The following is a 21,333-nucleotide window of genomic DNA, read 5'->3' on the forward strand; positions in this document are numbered from 1 at the left end:
GTCATAAAACAGAAAAATCAAGCTAAGTCAATATATTGTTGCCACAGAAATTGAATTTGTGTCAAAAGGATTTGTGCCTGTGATGTAGTGATTCGTATATTTTTCTTAGAATTAAGTCTCTAACAGGTGACAACATCAATAATTCACAGAACCAAGGAGGTTTAGGAGATTGGTTAATTTATGTGAATTAGAAAACAAATGAATAATGCGCTTAATATATTCTAATATACTTGGAATTATATATTACAAACTAAGCCTTTTAAAAAGTGTTTTTAGGTTTTAATCTTTCTTGTACATTTTTATGCTGAAGGACACAACTGTATATTTTATCTCAGTGTGAAAAGTGTTAGCCTTAATAACTTAAAGCTTTTTTCACTATAAAAATATATTCATTGTAGACATCTGGAAAAATGCATGAAAGTATGAAAAAAGAGCCAGAAATATCATAACTTAGATGTGTAAAATTAATGGATCCTATTTTGTGTTAATGTATTGGTGTCGTTGCATATGTAATTTTAAATCATTTCTTTCTGGGGTAATGTTTTACTGTGAGCATTTGCCTTGCCATTACTTCTTACGTAGCAAACACTATGGTTTATGTAATCATTCCTATGTATTGGGAGACTCTAGGGTTGATTACAATGCAAACTATTTAAAGTATTGCTGTAGTGATACCTACTTGCATATCAACCTCTTGTATTTCTGATTTCCTGAGTATAGATTCTAAAAGTAAAATTACTAGATTAGCTGGTGAGTGGACTACGATATGCTCAATTGTTCACCAAAAACATTTAAGCAAATTGTTTCTTTGGTGCCAGGTTGTAAACAGAATTCTTCATGCATTCATTCACCTACACATGATGTTGAGTTAGCTTCAGGAATGCCTGTCCAGTCTACACTCAATTAGCAAGATGGGGGAGATGGAGACACTGAGAAATTAGCCTAGTCTTTTGGGTAATAGTCAAGTTGATTTGTGTGCTGAGAAACCAGTTTAAATCTTTTCTACAACAAAATTTTTCAGCCTTTGCTAGACAATTAAAAAGGACGTGGATTCTGTAACCTTTAACAAAACTTGCTTATAAAAGTGGTTCAGAGGTTTAAGTTTTTTCCCTGGATATGGTGTTTATGATCTGAAACTTTACATAGGTGAAGTTAATTGGGAAAGCTGAGGAGGCTTAAACAGGGGCTTAAAGCTGTGTTACTAGATTAGCCATTTTTTTTTTCTATTTCCTTTTTCCTTAGCATTGAAATGGAGTGATCACAAAGGTTAGAATGGAAAGTGAGTTTGAATGTCAAATGATACATAAGCTGAGGCAGAATTCAAGCAATAATTTTATTTTTAAAAGTTATTTATTTTCTCTGTTTCTCCTCTGTGTATCTGCCTTTCCAATAAACAAAATAATAAAAATCTTTAAAAAAAAGTATTTTAACTTTTAAAGATGTATTTATTTGAAAGGTAGATTTACAGAGAGGAGGAAAGACAGGTCTTCCACTTGCTGGTTCACTCCCCAAAGGGCAGCAACAACTGGAGATAGGCTGGTCTGAACCCAGGAGCTTCTTCTCGGTCTCCCAAGCAGGGGGAGGGTCCAAAGGCCTTAGTTCCTCTTTCACTGCTTTCCCAGGCCTGAAGCAGGGTGCTGTAGGTGTAGTGGAGCAGCTGGGACTCAAATGGGTATCCATATAATGATGCTGGTGCTGTTGGCAGGTGGAGTCTTTAACTTGCTATGCCTTGGTGCAATCCTCTGATCATTAGTTCTTATGGAGTGGTAGTCACAGGTATATTGCAGACTTGAAAATACCATATTTTCATAAACTTTTGTTTTCGGATTCTTGAATGATGGCTTCTTCTGAGTGCTGGCTGTTCTTGGGTGTGTGATGGTATTAAACTCCTGGGTAATGATCAGGGTGTTTTGACTTTCTGAGGCAGACAGGTTTGGAAACTTGAATAAAAGAACAGATGGAAAGAGGTTGGAGAGCTCTTCCTATTTCTCACCCGTCTTTATCTTTGTCTCTTAGTTTTCTCCTCTGAAACTGAAATGGCCACATAAAGAGGCAGTTTCTTTACATTATCAAAGAGCCGGCTCTACTCCTGTCCTCTGTGCTCTGCACGCTGCAGTGTTATTTTTGGACCTGAGATGTGAAATCCAGGGGCCTTGATGAGTACTATTTTTCACACCTATGTGTTGTGTCGTTGCCATGGAGATGACCCTTTACTAGATGCTGCAAGTTGTTTATTGTAGTTAGTAGTAATACTACTTTTTCATAGCCTTTATAATTGGTGTTGACATCAAAAGAAATACAGGCATGTGGAACAAATTTTGTCAGGTTCAAGTGCATACACGTTCCTGGTGAAAAGGAATGATCTGGACTTTAAAAACAAATTGAACAGCATTTGTCATGAACTGCAGATCATGATTAAGAGAAGACTGCTCTTGGCCCTTTCCCCCTTGAGGTAACATTTTGCTGTGTCAGTAACCTGTAGTTGTTCATTTTGTCAAGCGAGTAGTGTTCTGCCATGGTTTGATATAATGAAGAATCTTCATTATTTAGAAACTAAATGCATACTAAGGAGACAGTGCATCTCAGATGTGGTGTATCTGAGGAATGATGCATTTGTAGTCCATTCTACACACCACATTGTTAAACTGGTGTTACAGAGCATCAACTGGGAGTTTTCCCTCCTTATCAGTAAAATCTTCTCTATTGCTCTAAATCCTCTTGTACTTGTTGTCCACGATGTCGTCTAAGTTGTTTTTGGGACATCTGGTTTCTAGGATGAGGTGCAGGAGAAACACTTGTGTGTAGCTGGGGTGGGAGGGATGAGGTGCAGGAGAAATGCCTGTGTGTGTAGCCTGGGGGAATGGCTAATGACAGATAACAGATGGCAGATGGTAGAGGAGAGTTTCTGTTTGGCACTAGCTGTGGTATGGTACCTTTAGTTCCAAGTGGACATCCAATTGCTGTCCTGGAGCCACTGAATCAGAATCTGGGGAGATTGAGGCCGTGTCTTCTACCTTGTAAAGCAAAGTTTGGGTGTAACTGTTAATGTTGAAAAACTGACAGCTTCGCTGGAGGGTCCAGTTTATGGAAATTGTGTCTGAGTCAGATACATTTGGAGGCTTATATCTCATAGGTTCCCCTTTGGTTCATTATCCTTCATATCAGCCCGGTAATTTGAATCCAATTGAATTGCACCAACCAAAAATTACCTTAAAATATTTATGTGTTCTTGGCTTCAGTGACAATGACAAATTGCTCCAAACCTGCCAACTTGACCTGGTGATGACCTGAACATTCTGATCATATCAAGGGGACAGATCCCCCTGGCCTGCATTCTCACAAGTGGCAAACATGAATAGATGAAAATCACAAAAGATCTTGGACGGCAACTGGAAATTGCTTTCGTTGCTTGTGGACCTGAGGAGTTGTGTTATATGATTTGTCTTTGTTACTTATAAACTAAGTTGGTGGGGGAGAAACTTTATTTATCCCTCTTGATATTCACAGTGCTTAGCCTAGTGCCCTGAAAACTTTTTTTTTTTTGACAGCATGTGCTGTCTTCAATGGAAGTTTTGATGCATCACTTAAATGGGAAAATAGAGACCTGTGTTCTATGTTCCTATCCTTTTTTTCTCCTGGATCCTATGCTCTTTTGAAGAAAAATCTATAAAGGCCCTCTTTTTTACCCCTCTCTTTGAATTTCGTTGTGACCTTCTTGACCACTCATCCTAGGAACTGTCATTAGCAGAAAACATTGTTACACATCTGTATATGCTGCTCTTTACTCTTTAGGGAGGAAATGAAATTAGCAAGTTGAAGAACATAGAATTACAGAAAGGCCTACAGTCCTAAAGTACACTTTAATAATACCACACCTTAACCAATTATCCGTAGTCTCGTGACCAGAACTGCTTATATCTGAACATGATCATCTGTCTTCATAGCATTGATACGAAGTAACAACTGTAGAATCATAGACCACCAAATGCAACTGAGATATAGTCACCTAGGCACGGAATCTTGCATGTCTAAAACTGCATGATTCTTCACTTTTTCTGAGGGGAAAATACTACCCTTAATTTGTATCAGGTTATTGTAAGAAAGATTTACTCATTTTGAAAGTGTAATAGCATGAGGGAGAGAGGAATTGACTCATATTTCATTAACTTTGACTCCTCAGATACCCACAATGGCTGTAGCTAGTTCGGGCCACAAATGAACCTAGAACTCAAAATGGTTCTCACATGGGTGGCAGGGTCCTAAACACTAGGACCATCTTCTGCTCTCCAAGGCATGTTAACAGGGAGCTGGAGTGGAACTGGAATAGCTGGGACGTAAACTTGCACGCATATGGATGGCCTTAACCGCCACAGCGTGATGTAGCCCCCTTCCTCCTGCCGGTTATTAACACGTTGAACTGGTATTTTCTGCGTTGCACAGGTTCCCCCTACCTCCAAATGAAGAATGTTACTCTTGTGGTTTTGTATCAGGGGAAAGTAGGCCAGAACTCCACAGACTTGCCTAAGGATTTTGTTGTTCTTTATTTTCTTGGAAGTTTTGGCATAGACTGTCCTTACTTGATAAATCTATAAGCCTAACAGATAGTAGCTTGATCTTGTACATTGTATGTGATAAACTTGAATTTACATTAACATTAAAATATGCTACGAAAGACTCATAGACATTCTGCTTTTTTCATGAAGTATTTACTAGTTGTTTTTCAAAGAGATGGTCATTCCAGTATTTCAGAGAAATTGCTAGTGTTTAAAGCTGTTCAACTTTTTAATTTCCAGCACGCCTTTAGGCTTTCCTACAGATGGCTTGTATTGAAATGAGTGCTATGTAATCGCCATTCTTCAGACAGTTGACTCTCAGGAAGAAACACTGTTTTGTTACAGAAACAGATTTCTCAAATTGGTTTTTCAACTGTCTCTGTTCCTGTCATGGAACCTTGCACTTGCTGCCATTTCTGGCTCTGCTGGTTTTTCTTGCTGGTGCTGAGAATCAACGCTAAAGGTTTAAAAGAGAAGGAACAATCCACGTATTTGTTTTTCTCTTGCACTACTATAGTTTCTAAGCCTGCATTCCTTCAAACTTCGCGGTTTTCCTCTGTAAGCTATCCCCACACTATAACTGCATTGTGATTCATCACATTTTAAAATGAGTGTATATATAATTTTAATCTGAAAGGCAGAGTTACAGAGAGATGGAAAGATGGAACTCCTGGTTCACTCCCCAAATGGTTGCAACAGTCGGAGCTGAACTGATCCAAAGCAGAAGTCCTCTCCAGGTCTCCGGCATGGGTGTGGGTACTCAAGGACTTGAGCTATCCTCCACTGCCTTTCCAGACCACAAGCAGGGAGCTGCATTGGAACGGGAACATCCAGGGCTCAAACTGGCACCTGTATGGGATGTGGGTGCCACTGGTGGAAGCTTAGTTTACTGTGCCTGAGTGCTGGCCCCGTCATGTGTTTCGTGATGAAAAGATTGCATACAGCGATACAATAAAAAATTGGACTTTAACACTGCTATGTAGTTTTATAAAACTCAGATAAATTATTTAGCAAGTTACCTGAATAGGTAACTTTTGAAGGGAAGCCTGTAATAAGATAGCTTAAGGGTATCAAAAAATAAACTGCAAGCAAAAGCAGGTCCTTGCATTGCTTTGTTTTTGCCTCACAGTGACAGTTTCTTTTCTTGGAAATTGTGAGTTCAGCCTTAATTTAAAGGGCTTTTCATCTTCAGGATTTCACATCGTGTAACTTAGCACTTACTACTTTCATGTCTAGAGCCTAATTTTCTATACCTTCTCTGCTGTTAAATCTCAACACGAGCCCTAGTCTCGTTTTTCTTTAAGTTGTGTATTTTGTGTTTTTTTTTTTGTTTGTTTGTTTTTGCAACACTACTTTTAAGGCGTTTTCCTGAAGCAGCTCATGTTTGCCTTTGGGAATATTTCATTTGTGTAAATGGATTCTTTCTTGGACTGTATTCTAAATAGGTTTTGTAGCATTGTTTAGCTTCTTTGGCTTTCTTTTTAAAACACTTGGCCCTGTGATATGTTAGTGTGTCAGTGGTTGACTTCTCGTCATAGGAACTTGAAGTATCCACTCGAAGGACTGATAGTGGTTGGGCTCTGGGGTGATAACTCTTACTGTGGAGTGAAACTCGATGCTAGAGGATGGAAACTACTTTGGTAGAAAGATGGATGGATTAGGCAGAGGAAAGGGAGCCTTGTCCCTGCAAACTCAAAAGCCCTAATTTGGATTTAATTCTAATAATGGTTTCTGGGCTAAGCCTCTGGCTGGATATTTCCAGTTGTGCTTAAGATCATACTAATTCTTAGGGACACTACATGATTTTCGGTTTCAGAGGATGAATATAGTATTGATAAATTCTACATACCAGAATTTGACATTCTTAAAGATTTGTTTATTTTTCCTGGAAAGGTAGATCTACAGAGAGAAAGATCTTCTATCCGCTGGTTCGCTTTCCAAGTGGCTGCAGCGGCTGGAGCTGAGCTGATTTGAAGCCAGGATCATCCTCTGGGTCTCCCATGTGGATGCAGTCCCAAGGCTTTGGACTGTCCTTAACTGCTTTCCGAGGCCACAAGCAGGGAGCTGAATGGGAACTGTAGCAGCCAGGACACAAACCAGCTTCCACATGGCATCCTGACATCTATAAGGCAAAGGCTTAGTCAGAGTCATTGTGTTGGTCCCAGACATTAATTCTTAGTTAAAACAGTATGCTACTTCCTTATTCTCAGGCCAAAGAGCAGTTCTGAGAGCTGCACTGGTAAGTGGATGATGTGGTTAATGGTCATTCATTTGGTTACATTCTCCTTGTCATTTCCACTTCTTTCAGCTATTTTTCTTACACTAATGGAAGGAACATCTTGGTGATCAGAGTGGAGAGAAGTAGGGGTCATGGTGCAGTATGCTAATCTTGTGTCTGTGGTGCTGATATTACATATGGGTGTGAATTAGTCTCAGCTGTCCCACTTCGGGTCTAGCTCCCTGCTGATATTCTAGGAAAGCAGTAGATTATGTCACAAGTGGTTGAGTCCTTGCCACACATGTGGGAGACCTAGAAGAAGCTCCTAGTTTGACCCTGCCCTAGTCATCGTGATTATTTGGGGATTGAATTGGCATCAAGATATCTAACTTTCAAGTAAAATGAATCTCTAAAATTTAAAACTTTTTTGATGTTTACTTACTTGATCAGGATGGGAAGGATTGAAGGTTAGGGGAAGGTGGGTGAGACCACTGCCTCCAAACTTTTTTCTTCCTCCTCCTATCTGGGGATGGGGAATGAACTTTGCCAGATTTACACTGTACAGATTTAAGTTTGCATCCTTAAGGAGATAGATTCATGTACACAGAAGTATACTTAAGTGTGCAAACATGAATGAGAAATTTGATTTAATGTTGAATTTAGGTATGTGCTATTTGGTCTGCTGGGTAATGATGATTAACGCACATCTTGTTACAGAAGAACAGACCTGGCTTTTCTATTTAGAAAGTGACCTTTTCTCCCCCTTTGAAGATCTAATGCTGTCATGAGTAAGAGGAAGGAGAATTGGTAATTGGTTCCATTTACATGAGTGAAAATCTTGCCTAATTGATAATCCAGACAATTTTTTTTTTCTTTTATAAATGCTTTTTTTTCTCTTGAACTGCACTTCACAGGAAACTAATATTCACTTTCTGAAGTGATCTTATGTTGGTCTTGCTAGGAAATCAGTAAAATGATTCTCAAATGAAATTAAAGTATCTACTGTCACCACTGGTGATAAATCACGATGTTAAATATGCGAATGGTAATTCCAGTAAAATTCTTTCTTGCTATTAGAATTGTGTAATTAAGGCGTCAAAGTACTTCTTTCTATTATGCTTAGTATTAATGGCAAATTTATGGTAAATTTAAAGTATTTTATGAAAAATCTAAAAATGATATTTAAACTTATTGTTTATATGTGCATTGTAATTAGTACAATTAGTTGGGCGATATTGTACCATAATTAGATTTATACTTAGGTTTACAAAGCAGAAATTTTAGCAAACATTTGAAACTACCACATGAGGGCTAACTTGTCTTTTGAAGAGACTTAGAGATAATGCATTTTAATTACTGTCAGGAATTTGATTACACTCATGTTAGTCTTACAGAATTTTCAAGGTACTCTATTAACTAAAGTTAACAACTTGTTAATTACTGATTTTTTTTTTTCATTTGCAGCATTTAAGTATTAGAACACTGACAGATGATATGGTAAGGCCTTCCTCATTGCCGCTCTGAATTTTAGCTAACCATGTGATGTCGATGGCGTGCTGTGCTAACACCTTTAAACTGCTAAAAGCTGCATGCATTGGAACGTACTGTCGCTTATAGTGTTCAAAAAAAAGTAGTTAGCAAAATTCATTAAAATGTTTAAGTTGTAAAAGGGAATAGTCGATATGTCAAAAATTTTGTTTCATTATAATTTGTTAGTCAACTTTGAATCATCCAAATCAGCTCCCATTCTTTAGAGATGAATTACATACTTCAAAAAAAAGGTAGAAAAAAGCAGCTGAAGATAACAGCTTTGCAGGAATAGGTTGTTGCGAATTGAAGTAAACCAGACTAAAATATTGTGCATTACTTTTTAAAATATATATATTTTTTTGTTTCAAAGGCAGTTATAGGGGAGGAAAACGGAATCCTTCATGTGCTGGGCCAGGCTGAAGCCAGGAGCCCTGAGCTGCTTCTGGTCTGATGTGGGTACATGGGTTTGGGCCATCTTTCACTGCTTTCTTCACAGGTGCAGTGGTAGGGAACTGGATCACAAATGGAACAACCAAGACTTTATGTCCATATGGGATGCTAGTTATGCAGGTGGAGGGTTCTTGCTATGCCACAATGCTAGCCTTATGAATTTTTTGTTTAAAAATGAGAAACAGGTGTAGTTGATTCTATACCCTTGAAAAACCAATGGTTTTTAAGTGGATTAATACCACTTAGCAGTGTAGACTTTCATATTAAATTCTGAGAATATTTTTGAGTATAATTAATGGTTAATGGCAAAACAATGAAGAGGGACTGGTGTGGTGCTATAGGAGGTGAGTCCTCTGCCTGTGACACTGCCCTTCTATTAGTGCTTGTTCTGGTCCTCGTGACTCCACTTCTGATTCAGCTCCTGCTGATGGCCTGGGAAAGCAGCAGAGGATGGCCTAAGTCTGGGGCCTTCGTTCCATGTGGGAGACCCTGAAGAAGCTCCTGGCTCCCACTTCTAGACCTGCCCAGTTTTGGCTGTCATGGCTATCTAGGAAGTGAACCAATGAATGGAAGATTCTCTCCCCTGTCATCTCTGTACTCTTATTTTTGAATAAAAAAATATATATATTTTTTGTTTTTCAAACAGCACCGAAAATATGTAAGCGTGGTATAAAGGAAAAAGGTGCTTCACTGCCCAGAAATGTGGTCAAGGAGATATAAAGACAAATGAGACATAAAACTTGACATGATTTGAAATTCAAGTAGAGGGTTGATGTGCTTTATTCATAAGAAAAGCATATTTCCATGAAATTTCCTGGAGAACACATTTTTCAATTTATAGTCACATGCTGTTACACAATGGTGACTTTTTTCAATGTGGTGTTAGGGAATTTTGATTTTGTATGAACTTCATAGAGTAGCCTTCTACAGACCTGGGTGGTATCACTGACCACCTGTCTTCATGGTAGATGCTGATTTTCAATGAAGTAGTGTCCTGCTGCATGTGACTGTACTGGGATTGGGAAATGAACGCAGTGTGGAGTAACAGGAGCATTGGTTTCACTGCTGAGGACGGTGAGGCTGAGGTGAGGAACTCAAGGATGCCCAGCAGGCAAGTGGGGCACCTGCGGCTTGTCTCATTCTGCCTTGCTTACTGCATTCAATGGTCCATGATTTTATGAACTTTGATATTGGTGTGTTTGTAACACCTCCATTGAAATTTAACTCATGTGGCATAGAATTTAAATTGCAGTTGAAGTGTATAATTTAGTGGTTTCTCGTATATTCACAAGTATTCAGCCATCACCACAACTAATTTCAGCATTATTAAAAATGACTAGCAAATTGTTGCTAGTTTTCTTCAGTTCTACCAGGCCTAGGCACTTTGGTTTGAAGCATGTGCTGCCTATCTTGCAGATTTCAGAAATGAGTGTTCTGATAAGTGACTGTTCTCACGTAGCTTTATATTTTCCAGGGCTTATCCACATCACTGTGTATATTAGTACTTCATTGTTTCTTGGTTGTTATGTATATTTTAAGTATGTCCCGAATTTTTTTCATGGACTTATTTATATGACTGCTCGGGCATGATGCCATCCCTGCCGAGTTCTAGAAAGTATTGTGGAGTAGCTTGACAGGCCATTGCAGGATCCATCATGCAGTGTTGTGTATTAACAGTTGGATTTTTCCTCTTGGCTTTTCCCCCAGTTTTTCCCATTCCTTCCCTCTTCCCTCACAAACTTTGGGTTGTTTCCTATTATGCTTTGTGCATATTTTTAGCACCATAGCATCTGTTTTAGTAGCTTAAACCTTTTCAAAGAAGAGACGAATGTGGTGTTAATACTTCCTGTGTCTGGATTGTTACTTGCAACATTATTAGCATTTTATTACTTTTCACTTTCTCCTGCCCCTTTTATGGTACTGGTTGTTGTAAACAAATTATTTCGATAACCTGCCTGGCATTGTGGTTTCTATGGATCTAGACCTGCAGTGGCCCTGGTCTAGCTTAGTATAGATGGAGTCTTAACTTTTGTCCTGGATGTGGAAGTTTTGTCAAAGAGCCCTCTCCCACTCTGGGAGCATCTGTGTAGATTGTGGACTATTGCCTCATTGCTGCTGTCCTGTCGAATGTGTCTTCCTGGGGTTCCTACCTGCCCTTCTTCATGAAGACTTGAGGATTGAACTGCTCTGTGCTCACTGCCACTGTTTGTTTTGAGCAGGCCAGGGAAGGAACAGACAGGTAGGTAACCTTCGGTAGCTGGATCCATTGCTATGGAGGTTTGAGACTCAGCATTGCATCTTTTTTTTTTTTTTTTTAAAGATTTATTTTTATTATTTTTTATTGGAAAGGCGGATATACAGAGAGGAGAGACAGAGAGGAAGATCTTCCATCCGATGATTCACTCCCCAAGTGAGCCGCAACGGGCCGATACTATGCCGATCCGAAGCCAGGAGCCTCTTCCGGGTCTCCCACACGGGTGCAGGGTCCCAAAGCTTTGGGCCGTCCTCAACTGCTTTCCCAGGCCACAGGCAGGGAGCTGGAAGGGAAGCGGGGCTGCCGGGATTAGAACCGGCGCCCATATGGGATCCCGGGCGTGCAAGGCGAGGACTTAACCACTTGCGCCACCGCGCCGGGCCCCAGCATTGCATCTTAAACAGGAGATATCAGACAGTAAATTGTCTGATTTTTCTTGCAAGCTAATGCAATGTGGAGAGAGGCTTTAGATTTAGGGTTACAAGATTTGTGTCGAGGGTTTGGTGCAATGGCTCATTTGTCTAAATGCTCCACCTGCAAGTGCCAGCATCCTGTATGGACACTGGTTTGTGTCCCAACTGCTCCACCTTTGGTCCAGCCCTCTGCTAATGGCTTTGAAAAGCAGTGGAGGTTGGCCCAAGGCTTTGGGTTCCTGAGCCCATGTAGGAGACCTGGAAGAAGCTCCTGGCTCTGGATGGGATCAATTCCAGCAATTGCAGCCATTTTGGCCAATTGAACAGTGAAACAGCAGATGCAAAACCTCTTTGTCTCCGTCACTTCTTCTGTGTAGATCTGCCTTTCCAATAAAAACAAACCTAAAAAAAAATTGAAGGACAGCTTTATGGTTACTTAACTCTCTGGCCGTGGCAAATTGGCTATTTGCTCACTTATTTGTAAGGCAGGATTGCTTCTACTTTTCTCTGCTTTCCTCATAAGGTTTTGGTGGGTTAGATTTATCCTGAAGTGTGTTGAACAGCTGCATTCGGTTCTTGTTCTTACCCCTTTAAAAATATTTCCTAATGTATGGACAGAGACGTGATGTGACACTAGCAGCTGAGTCTTGCAGGGAATGTGTGTTCCAGATCATTTCAGAACTCGGAAAGGAAAGGGAGGCTGCATGCTTTGAGGGTTCTTTAAACTATTTCTGGTGCGTTAGAACTCCGAAACCTTTGCTTCTCATGCTTCTTTGATACATGCTGGAAATGTTTTCTAGTTTACCATCTGTACAACATAGGTGTTGGGTGTGGGCTTCCCAGTTAAATTTTAATGTGAAAACTTGTTTTGGGAAAGGCCTTGATGCATGTTGCAGACAGGTGTTGTAGTCATGTTTGAAAAACACTAAAACATCAAATGATCATGGAAGGATTAACATTTATTGGTCTTAAAATCCCTTCAAATTTGAGTTATTCAATTGATAGCAATTCAAATACTACAGGACACTGTTTTGTTTAAGAGAATGAAGACTTACTGTAATGTTAATTCCTAGGCATAGTTACGTGGTGTTTGTTCTACAGATATGTGAGCATTTTGTGTGAAGTTCAGTTCAAGATACTAAGGTAATATAAACGTAAAGGATGCCTTATTTAATTCATAAGCTTCCTGTAGTAATACTTGGGTTCATAAGCTGACTTTCCTTATGGGGTAAAAAGTTTGACAGGAGGGGGAGAAGGAGGGAAAGACTTGAAAGCAATTCAGGGAGGAAAATGTGTATGGATGTAGCCATATGGCCCTATCCCATGCAAGGTCCATGGAACAGTGTTGCAGTCGAGGAGTTTGATTGCTCGTTCCTATGTTATTCACCATAACCACTTCTGTATAACACTCCTCTTCATCTTTCATCCATCGAAGCCAGCATTATAATTTCTTGTGTAACATACAGCAAAGATTATCAGTTTGTTTTTTCATTAGAACCTCAAGGTAAGTCATCTTTTGTAGTGAACTAAGCCTCTGAGCTTTTAAAACAAATTTTAGTAAGTTTAGTCTTTTTAGGAGTAATAGATTTCTTCCCCCACTTCATTCCATTCTACTTTTCTTCACTCCTTTTCATTTCTTTTATATGAATGGGCCTCCACTTCAAATGGACATAGTGAATTAAGCTATCACCTGCAGCACAGGCATCCTATGTAGGTGCAAGTTTGAGTTTTGGCTTACCCACTTCAGTTCCAGTACCATGCTGAAGTGCCTGGGAACGCTTGGCTAACTGTATCCACGTGGGAAACCTGGAAGAAGCTCCTGACTATGGCCTGGCCCAGCCCTTTCCACTGTAGCCATTTGGGGAATGTCTCTAAGTGACCTAAACCACTACACGGATTCCTTAATCCAAAAGTGGTTGACTAGTACAACTATTAAAGGTGAGTATTAGTGTGCATGGAAAGCTAGGGGAAGCTATGATACAGTGGCTGACCTTCACTAAAGGTAGTTATTTAGGAAAGCTAGATTAGAATGCCAGTTTTGGTATTTACTATTTGAATTTCTGTAAGTAATTTAGGTTATGAGCTTTGGAATTCCTGTGTATTGGGCTTGTAAAGGGACAAAGTTTGCAAAAAATGCTTGATAAACCATGATTTCCTAATATTAGTGGCATTGTTAGTAATATTCACTTTTAAATTGGATATGTAATTCACATCCAATGTACTGATTTTGGGGGTGGAACTGGAAATTATAAATGTGTGTAATTGGTTGTACATTAGTCATATTAAGTAATTCTTGTCAATTTTATCCTGCATTTAGACAAAAACCAGCTTTCTGTACTAACAAATAATTTGCTAGCTTCATATACATCAACTCAGTTTGTTGCTTTTGTGTCTGGTTCATTGGTTCCACTACCATTGTTGTATTTAACTGAATAATTTGAGTTGGCAATTTTACTCACAACAGCAAAAACTGCAATGAACTTTAAAAGGATTGTATACCTGACAGCAATGAAAACCACAGAGGAGAGACAAAAATCTTCTATCTGCTGACTCACTCCCCAAATGGCTTCAATGGCTGGAGCTAAGCTGATCTGAAGCTAGGAGCCAGGAGCTTTTTCTGGGTCTCCTAGGCAGGTGTAGGGTCCCAAGGCTTTGGGGTGTCTGCGACTGCTTTCCCAGGCCACAAACAGGTAGCTGGATAGGAAGCGGGATCACTGGGCATGGATTAGAACTGGTGCCCATATGGGATCCTGGTGCTTGCAAAGCGAGGACTTTAGCCTCTAGGCTATCCCGCCAGGGCCTGCTATGAACTGTTTTTTTTACTTTTTTTTTTATTGTTATGAACATTGTATTATGTGATACAGTTTTATAGGCACTGGGGACTCCCCCCACCCCTCCCATACCCCTCCCCGCATAGTGGATACCTCCACCTTGCTGCATAACCACAGTTCAAGTTCAGTTGAGATTCCTTCATTGCAAGCATCTACCAAGCATAAAGTCCAGCATCTTATTGTCCAGATAAGTTCAGTGGCCTCTTGGGGAGACCTTCTCTGGTCTGAAGGTAGAGCTAACAGTAAAGTTCCGGTCAGTTAAAACCCCAAACAAAACCTCAGCATCAATATACAACATTATGGAATTAATTGAAATAGTATTGAGTAAACAATGTTAAAAATAATGCAAGTTCAATTCTTCAAAACATCTGGGTTGAGACAGTATCAATGACAGGTTCAAAAAATAACAAACAACCAAACAGAAATTACAGGTTAAATCAAGGCAAACATGTGGTATCTAACCTTTTGGGATTCGCTCATTTCCCTTAGCATTATAGTTTCCAGTTGTGCCCATTTAGCCACAAAGAACTGCATTTTGCTTTTTTAATAGCTGAGTAGTATTCCATGGAGTAGATGAACCAAAGCTTTCTTATCCAATCTTCTGCTGATGGGCATTTTGGTTGCTTCCATGTTTTTGCAATTACTGATTGTGCTGCTATGAACATAGGGATGCATGTTGGTTTGTTGTGAAACAGGTGTTTTGGATATATTCCTAGGAGTGCTATTGCTGGGTCATATGGTATGTAGATTTTGAGTTGTTTGAGTGTTCTCCAGACTGATTTCCATAAAGGCTGTACCAATTTGCAGCTCCACCAGCAGTGGAGTAGGGTTCCCTTTTCCCCGCATCCTCGCCAACAAGTGTTGTTGGTGTTCTTTTTTATGTGGGCCAATCTTACTGGTGTTAGGTGGTACCTCACCGGTGTCTTAATTTGGATTTCCCTTATTGCCAGGGAACTGGAGCATTTTTTCATATGTTTGTTTGCCATTTGGACTTGTTCCTTTGTGAAATGTTTGCCCATTTCCCGTGCCCATTTCTTGAGTGGCTTGTTTGTTTTGGTGTTTTGGTTGTTTTGAAGTTCTTTGTATATTCTGGAAATTAGCCCCCTATCGCCTATGTAGTGTGCAAAGATCTTCTCCCACTCTGTGGGTTGCTTTTTTACTTTATTGATTGTTTCCCTTGCTGTACAGAAGCTTCTTAGTTTGATGAGGTCCCATTTGTTTATTCTGTTCTTAACTGCTATTGCTTTTGGTGTCCTTCTTAGAAAGTCGGGACCTACTCCTAGGTCTTGCAGGGTATTTCCTACATTTTCTTGCAAGAGTTTGAAGGTTTCTGGATGTAGGTCTAGGTCTTTTATCCATGTACATTGGATCTTAGTGTATGGTGATAGATGTGAGTCTATCTTGCTATGAACTTTTGAGTACTATTCTTTTGGTTGGAAGATGTATGGTAAGTGTATTCTTCACTGTAGAAGAAACTGATGGGCTAGTGTTTGGCAGCAGGTAAAATTGATGCTTACAACACTGGCATTCAGTATCAAAACCATGTTCACTATTGCACTGCTTCCAGTCCAAGTAGCTGAGGTACTTTTATTCTAAATTTTATTGGAAAGGCATATTTATAGAGGGGAGAGACAGATCTTTCATCTGCTGGTTCATCCTTAATGACTGCGATGCTGAGAGTGAACCAGGAGCTACGGAGCTGCTTCTGGTTTGCCCATCTGGGTGCAGGGTCCTCTGCTGCTATCAGAGGCCATATGCAGGGAGTTGGGTGCCAAGTGGAGCAGCTGGGACACAAACTGGCACCCAGTTGGGGCACTGGCACTTGTAGGCAGAGGATTAACTAATTGAGCCATCGTGCTGTCCCCTGGAAGATCTTCCCCGTTATCTCCCTCCATCTCCTATATCACTTTTTTAAATACAATAGAATGGATAAAGTATTAGTGCCATATCTGTGACAACTACTGGTAGAGTACATTCGATGTGAATTACATTTCCAATTTAAAAGTGAACATTGCTATGCTGCTAATATTAGGAATTCATGGTTTATCAAACATACAAATATATTTTTTAACACACTAGGTCCCTTTAGCAAGCCCAATACACAGGAATTCTAAAGCTCAAAATCTAAGTTACTTACAGAAACTCAAATAGTAAACACCAAAACTGGCGTTCTAATCTAGCTTTCCTAAATATAACTACATTTATTGAAGGTCAGCCACTTTCATAGCAGCCCCTCAAAGTTTTCATGGAGTCTTAGAGCCACTGTATGTTGCCGGCTTGGATAGGGAGTCCACTGAATGTTCTCAGAAGCTTTTACCTGCCATTTTGGGGACCTCCTCACTGTACTGTGGACCTCCAGACACCCAATGCAACAGCTATTGCCACACAATTTCTGCGTATTCCTTGGTGGTCTTGGAGATGGGCTCAATCAAAACTGTATTGCTTAATTGAATGTAACTTAATAGGAGTGTGCTTTGACGGCCTGTAAACTTTCCCTATACCAGTCTGGATCTGTCTTAAAAATATGTTAAATGAGAAATGTTTATGAAAGAGAATAAGAATTTTGATTGTCTGAATTTGCTTTATTGCTTAGGTGCTAGAACTTAAACTTTTAAGCTAAGAGTTTTTCTGGCTGGCTATAAGAATTTCTGTACCATACTACAAGTTCATTTTACATTTTTATTAACTTAAATTTTATTTAATAAAAAATGTCAGCAAAGGAAGTTTCTGTGACACTATACAAAACATTCTTCAGTGTTCAACAGTAGCAATACTAGCTCAGGACCGGAGCGGCTGAGTATGTGTGGCAAAATACATAGCTACTTCTAATCTTACAAAAACTTGTGTTTAATTCAGGTGGGCCTTTGACAGCCCATTAATACAGGTTAATTAGGATTTCCTGTACTTAGATTTACAGTACTAACACTTAAGTGCTATCTTAGAGTCTTTAAATATTTATGGGCAGTTTAGAGAGCTCCTCCTCAAATCAGTAGAAACGTGGGAATATGATTAAGAGCTCTCAGAATTGAATAAGACTAAAATGTACTAGGGTGTTCAGATTTGTTGGTTCATTTTGTCCACTTATTAAGCACTTAGTACCTAGTGGCTATTTTAGGAATACAATAATGGGTAAGAATGTCTACCCTTGAACCATAAGAAAACACTTGTGTACACAGTCAGTACTTGCAATGAAGGATGTTGGGTGCTGGAGCAATTTATTATAACTTGTTCAAAGTGAGGTCGGCTTTATTGGAAGAATTGACGCTGAACAGAACTTCGAGTTTTCAGGATGTTAAAATTTGGGCAAGATTAAGTTATTTGTAATTCTGTATTCTTGAGGAATGTGAAATAGATTCTTAATGGAATCAGGTCAGGTTGCTAGGAGAAAGCGATTGTTGATGTTTTCAGAGGATTTTAAAAAACATTACATCGTATTTTTTGTAACCGTTCCATAGGCCAGATTTTTTGTGTAGGGGAAAAATTAAACTATGGTTTAAATAAAATGATTTCCTAATAGTGTTACTTTACTTTCTCTCAATTATGTAATGTCAATAACACATAAAAAATGCACTTCTAATAAGATGCAAAGACTCCAAAGTTTTATCTGCCATTTAAAGTTTTGTTCCTTCCACTTCTTTTTATATCCACCTTTCCAATTAAAAAAAAGGAGAGACAGAGAGGAAGATCTTCCACCCGATGATTCACTCCCCAAGTGAGCGCAACGGCCGGTCCGAAGCTGGGAACCAGGAACTTCTTCCAGGTCTCCCACACGGGTGCAGGGTCCCAAGGCTTTAGGCCGTCCTCGACTGCCTTCCAGGGCCACAGGCAGGGAGCTGGATGGGAAGCGGGCCGTGGGGACTAGAACCGGCACCCATATGGGATCCCGGGTGTGCAAGGCGAGGACCTTAACCACTACGCCATCGCACCAGGCCCTCCACTTATTTTTATTGGAAAGGCAGATCAGGCTTACGGAGAGGAGAGACATAGATCTTCGATCTGCTGGTTCACTCAACAAATGGTTGCGATAGTTGGAGCTGTGCTGATCGAAAGCTGGGAGCCAGGAGCTTATTCCAGGTCTCCCATGTGTGTGCAGGGTCCCAAGGCTTTGGGTTATCCTCCACTGCTTTCCCAGGCCACAAGCAGAGATCTGGTCAGGAAATGGAGCAACCAAAATGAGAACTGGCACCCAAATGAGGTCCCAATGCTTGCAATGTGGAGATTTACTCATTGAACCATCACAGTAGGCCCTGTTCATTTTATTTGAATGGGTGTTTTCTTTGCCACTTTACATCATTGTGGTAATTATAGATATTCGGACTTATGTTTAGTGTAGGTGGACTTAGCTCTGTGACTTAGTGTTGGGTAGAGTTTGTGCTAATTGAATATCTGAAAAGGCATAAAACTTGTCATTTGTATTGATACACTGTTTAACATATCCTTGAGAAAGATTTACACTGCAAGAAGCAAAGGCTAATATTTTAGGCCTAGAGGATAGGTAGCTAATTATTAACTTACTCACCTTAATATATTAATAGAACATCCAGTATATGCTTAGATCTAGGCTAAGTCCCAAGGGCTGGTTTAGTATAAGAGCAATCTTTATTCTTCAGACTTAACCTATTTACTGAAGCAGGTGTTAACAGTTTCAGCATAGCATAAATACTACAAAATGGCAAGTGTTCTGAGCAGCCAACCCATTCTTGAATTGAAAGGGTTTGTTCAGCTATAGCTTAAAGTGAGAACTGAAGATTGAGTTGAAATTAGGGATGGAATTTGAGGTTCTAGGCATGTGGAACCACATGCCATGTTTAGAGACTCAAGGTTCTATTTTACCTAGATCATAGTGTAAGATGACTGAATCGGAAAGAGACTGATCAAAAACACCTTTGAGCTATGTTTCAGTGTCATCTTCAGATTATTGGGGAGCTGTTGGAACGTATTAAGTGCACGTGTGAGGCATATAATTAGGCTTGCTGTGGGTGTGTATGTGTGATCAAGATGCTGTCAGTGTAGAGAACTGAGTGGTGTGGGTAAGAGGGCCAGTGAAGGCCTCAATAGCTGAGGTGGCTGCAACTGCTGTTACCCAATGATCTCTTCCAGGGTAATGGCAATGAAGTCAGAGAACATGAATCGGTAAGGGACAGTCCACATAGCTTAACAAAACTTAACATATAAACATGAAGTTACCACCATTCCAGTCACCTTGCCACTGCTCTGAGTCAACCTCAGAAGTCATAATCAATTCGGGTATCAGTGAGCACCCTTTTGCTTCTCTCCCCACTCTGGCCCTTCATCCTTCTAAACTGACAATATCTCTCAACTCCTCCAGGCTTCCCAAACCCTCCTACCCTGCCCTTTGGAACTCAAAGTCTCTTATGTTCTTTGAATGTTCTCTTTTCTTGTTGCTCTAATTGAAACCTGGATATTCTTTGATGGCTTTATTTTCCTGGTGGCTGCTTCCTTCAAAAGCCTCCAGCTCTTTTTGAAGCACAAACCATCAGAGTATACAACCTGTTGGATTCCTCCTTGTTGATCTCTGCTTTGGGACTTACAGTTCCTCTTACTGATTCATGAATGCATTGCCTTTTTCCTCCAGTGCTTCTGTTACAAATGCATATCCACCTACCGGTACCTCCTAATTTGAAATCCATGGGCCACCAAAGGATCTCTGGTCGATTCCATTATGTTCCTGGAAAACAATATTCTTCGTTTTCATCAACTGCTATTTGGGATGTGGTTTATATTCAACATTGTGTGTTGAAAGGAGACTGGCTATTACTCCCTTTTGTTTAATGTGCCATTGATGACTTGGGTAATATGTCAGCTTTTAGATATTTTTTGTAACGATACATATTTTAGGCAGTTGGAAGTGTTTTGTAAGGAGCACTATGCTAATTCTTTATTGACAAGTAACATGGTTTCCCCAAACTTAATATCTTAGAATAACAAGGTACTTTAAATTTGGTAACAGCTCAACAAGATGGTTCTGGTTTGAGGTCTTTTCTTGAGTTAAAGTCCAAAATTGTTGTCTCAGGCTGCAGTCATCTGAAACTTACGTAACTGTAAAATCTTATCCTAAGGCTCAACTTGTGATCAGCAAACTGGGCTGTGATGGTTGGTAGGAGACCTCAGTTCTTCCGTAGGAAGGCAGCTGCAAAAGCTGTTCCATGACAGAGTAGTAGACTGTAGAAAACGTACTGCATGTTGTAACTTTCCAGCTAATACTTGTGCTCTTTCTCTGTTTATGAAAGGTTTTGGATAGCATTTTATTAAACATTAATAAAGTTTAACATGGTTAGGTATTTTTGGTGATGGTGGGGAGTGTAATGAATTTACAAAGCCTCTGGCTAAATACATTTTATAAATTTCATCAATCCGTATGTAAAACTAAAATCCCTTTGACACATGGCAGTATTAAAGTCAGAATACACTAGTTTGTGGGACGATATGGTTAGTTACTGGGTGGTAACATTGTCACCCAATACGAGGATAGGTAGCTTGTTGAACCTAGAAGTAGGTAGCTAAGTCTTTTGTGAAGACTTACTTTATTTGAAAAACATAGACACAACTTGCATTCATTGGTTCACTCCTCAAGTGGCTGCAATGTCTGGGGCTGGGTAAGGCCTGAAGCTAGGAGCCTGAAGCTCCATCCAGGCATCCCATGTGTATGGCAGGGACCCAAATGCTGGGGACTGTCTTAGTTTTTTCCCAGGTGTGTGATAACAGGGAGTTGGGTTTAGAAGTCTCTCAGCTGACGCTTGTCTGGTATGCGATCCTGTATTGCACGTGGTGGCTTAATCCTGTGCCTAATGGACAGTTTTTCTTCTCGCAGTGGTGTCTTGGTAACAATGATATCGCTAGCATTTAATGAAGATGCTGCAACAGGCAGACATACTGCTTAACATGCACCATCCTGCGTAGTTCTCACATCCACCTTATAGGATTCTGTGATGAACCTGTTTGTAAATCTACTCTTAAAATGCTACCTTCACTCCAGATTCATTGTTCATTCCTAGTTATTGCTAATTTTTTTTTGAGGGGCACTTAATATTTTACCTCAAATTACAATTGTTTCTTTATTTTG

General features: G+C 39.8%; 1 protein-coding gene across 4 annotated transcripts in view; it reads left to right on the forward strand.

Annotated features, from left to right (window-relative positions):
- Positions 1-21,333, forward strand: part of DIAPH3 (diaphanous related formin 3) — a 449,656-nt gene that overhangs the window by 22,118 nt on the left and 406,205 nt on the right. Inside the window, exon 2 of one of the 4 annotated variants that reach the window (XM_040991319.1) lies at positions 8,236-8,268. The exons of the other annotated variants lie outside the window; for them this stretch is intronic. Coding sequence (XP_040847253.1) covers positions 8,236-8,268 — 33 coding nt within the window. The remainder of the gene's footprint in view (positions 1-8,235; positions 8,269-21,333) is intronic. 4 annotated transcript variants of the gene reach the window in all.

The sequence above is a fragment of the Ochotona curzoniae genome, unplaced genomic scaffold (assembly GCF_017591425.1).
Source record: "Ochotona curzoniae isolate NIBS_2020 unplaced genomic scaffold, NIBS_Ocur_1.0 contig_64, whole genome shotgun sequence".
Lineage (NCBI taxonomy): Eukaryota > Metazoa > Chordata > Mammalia > Lagomorpha > Ochotonidae > Ochotona > Ochotona curzoniae.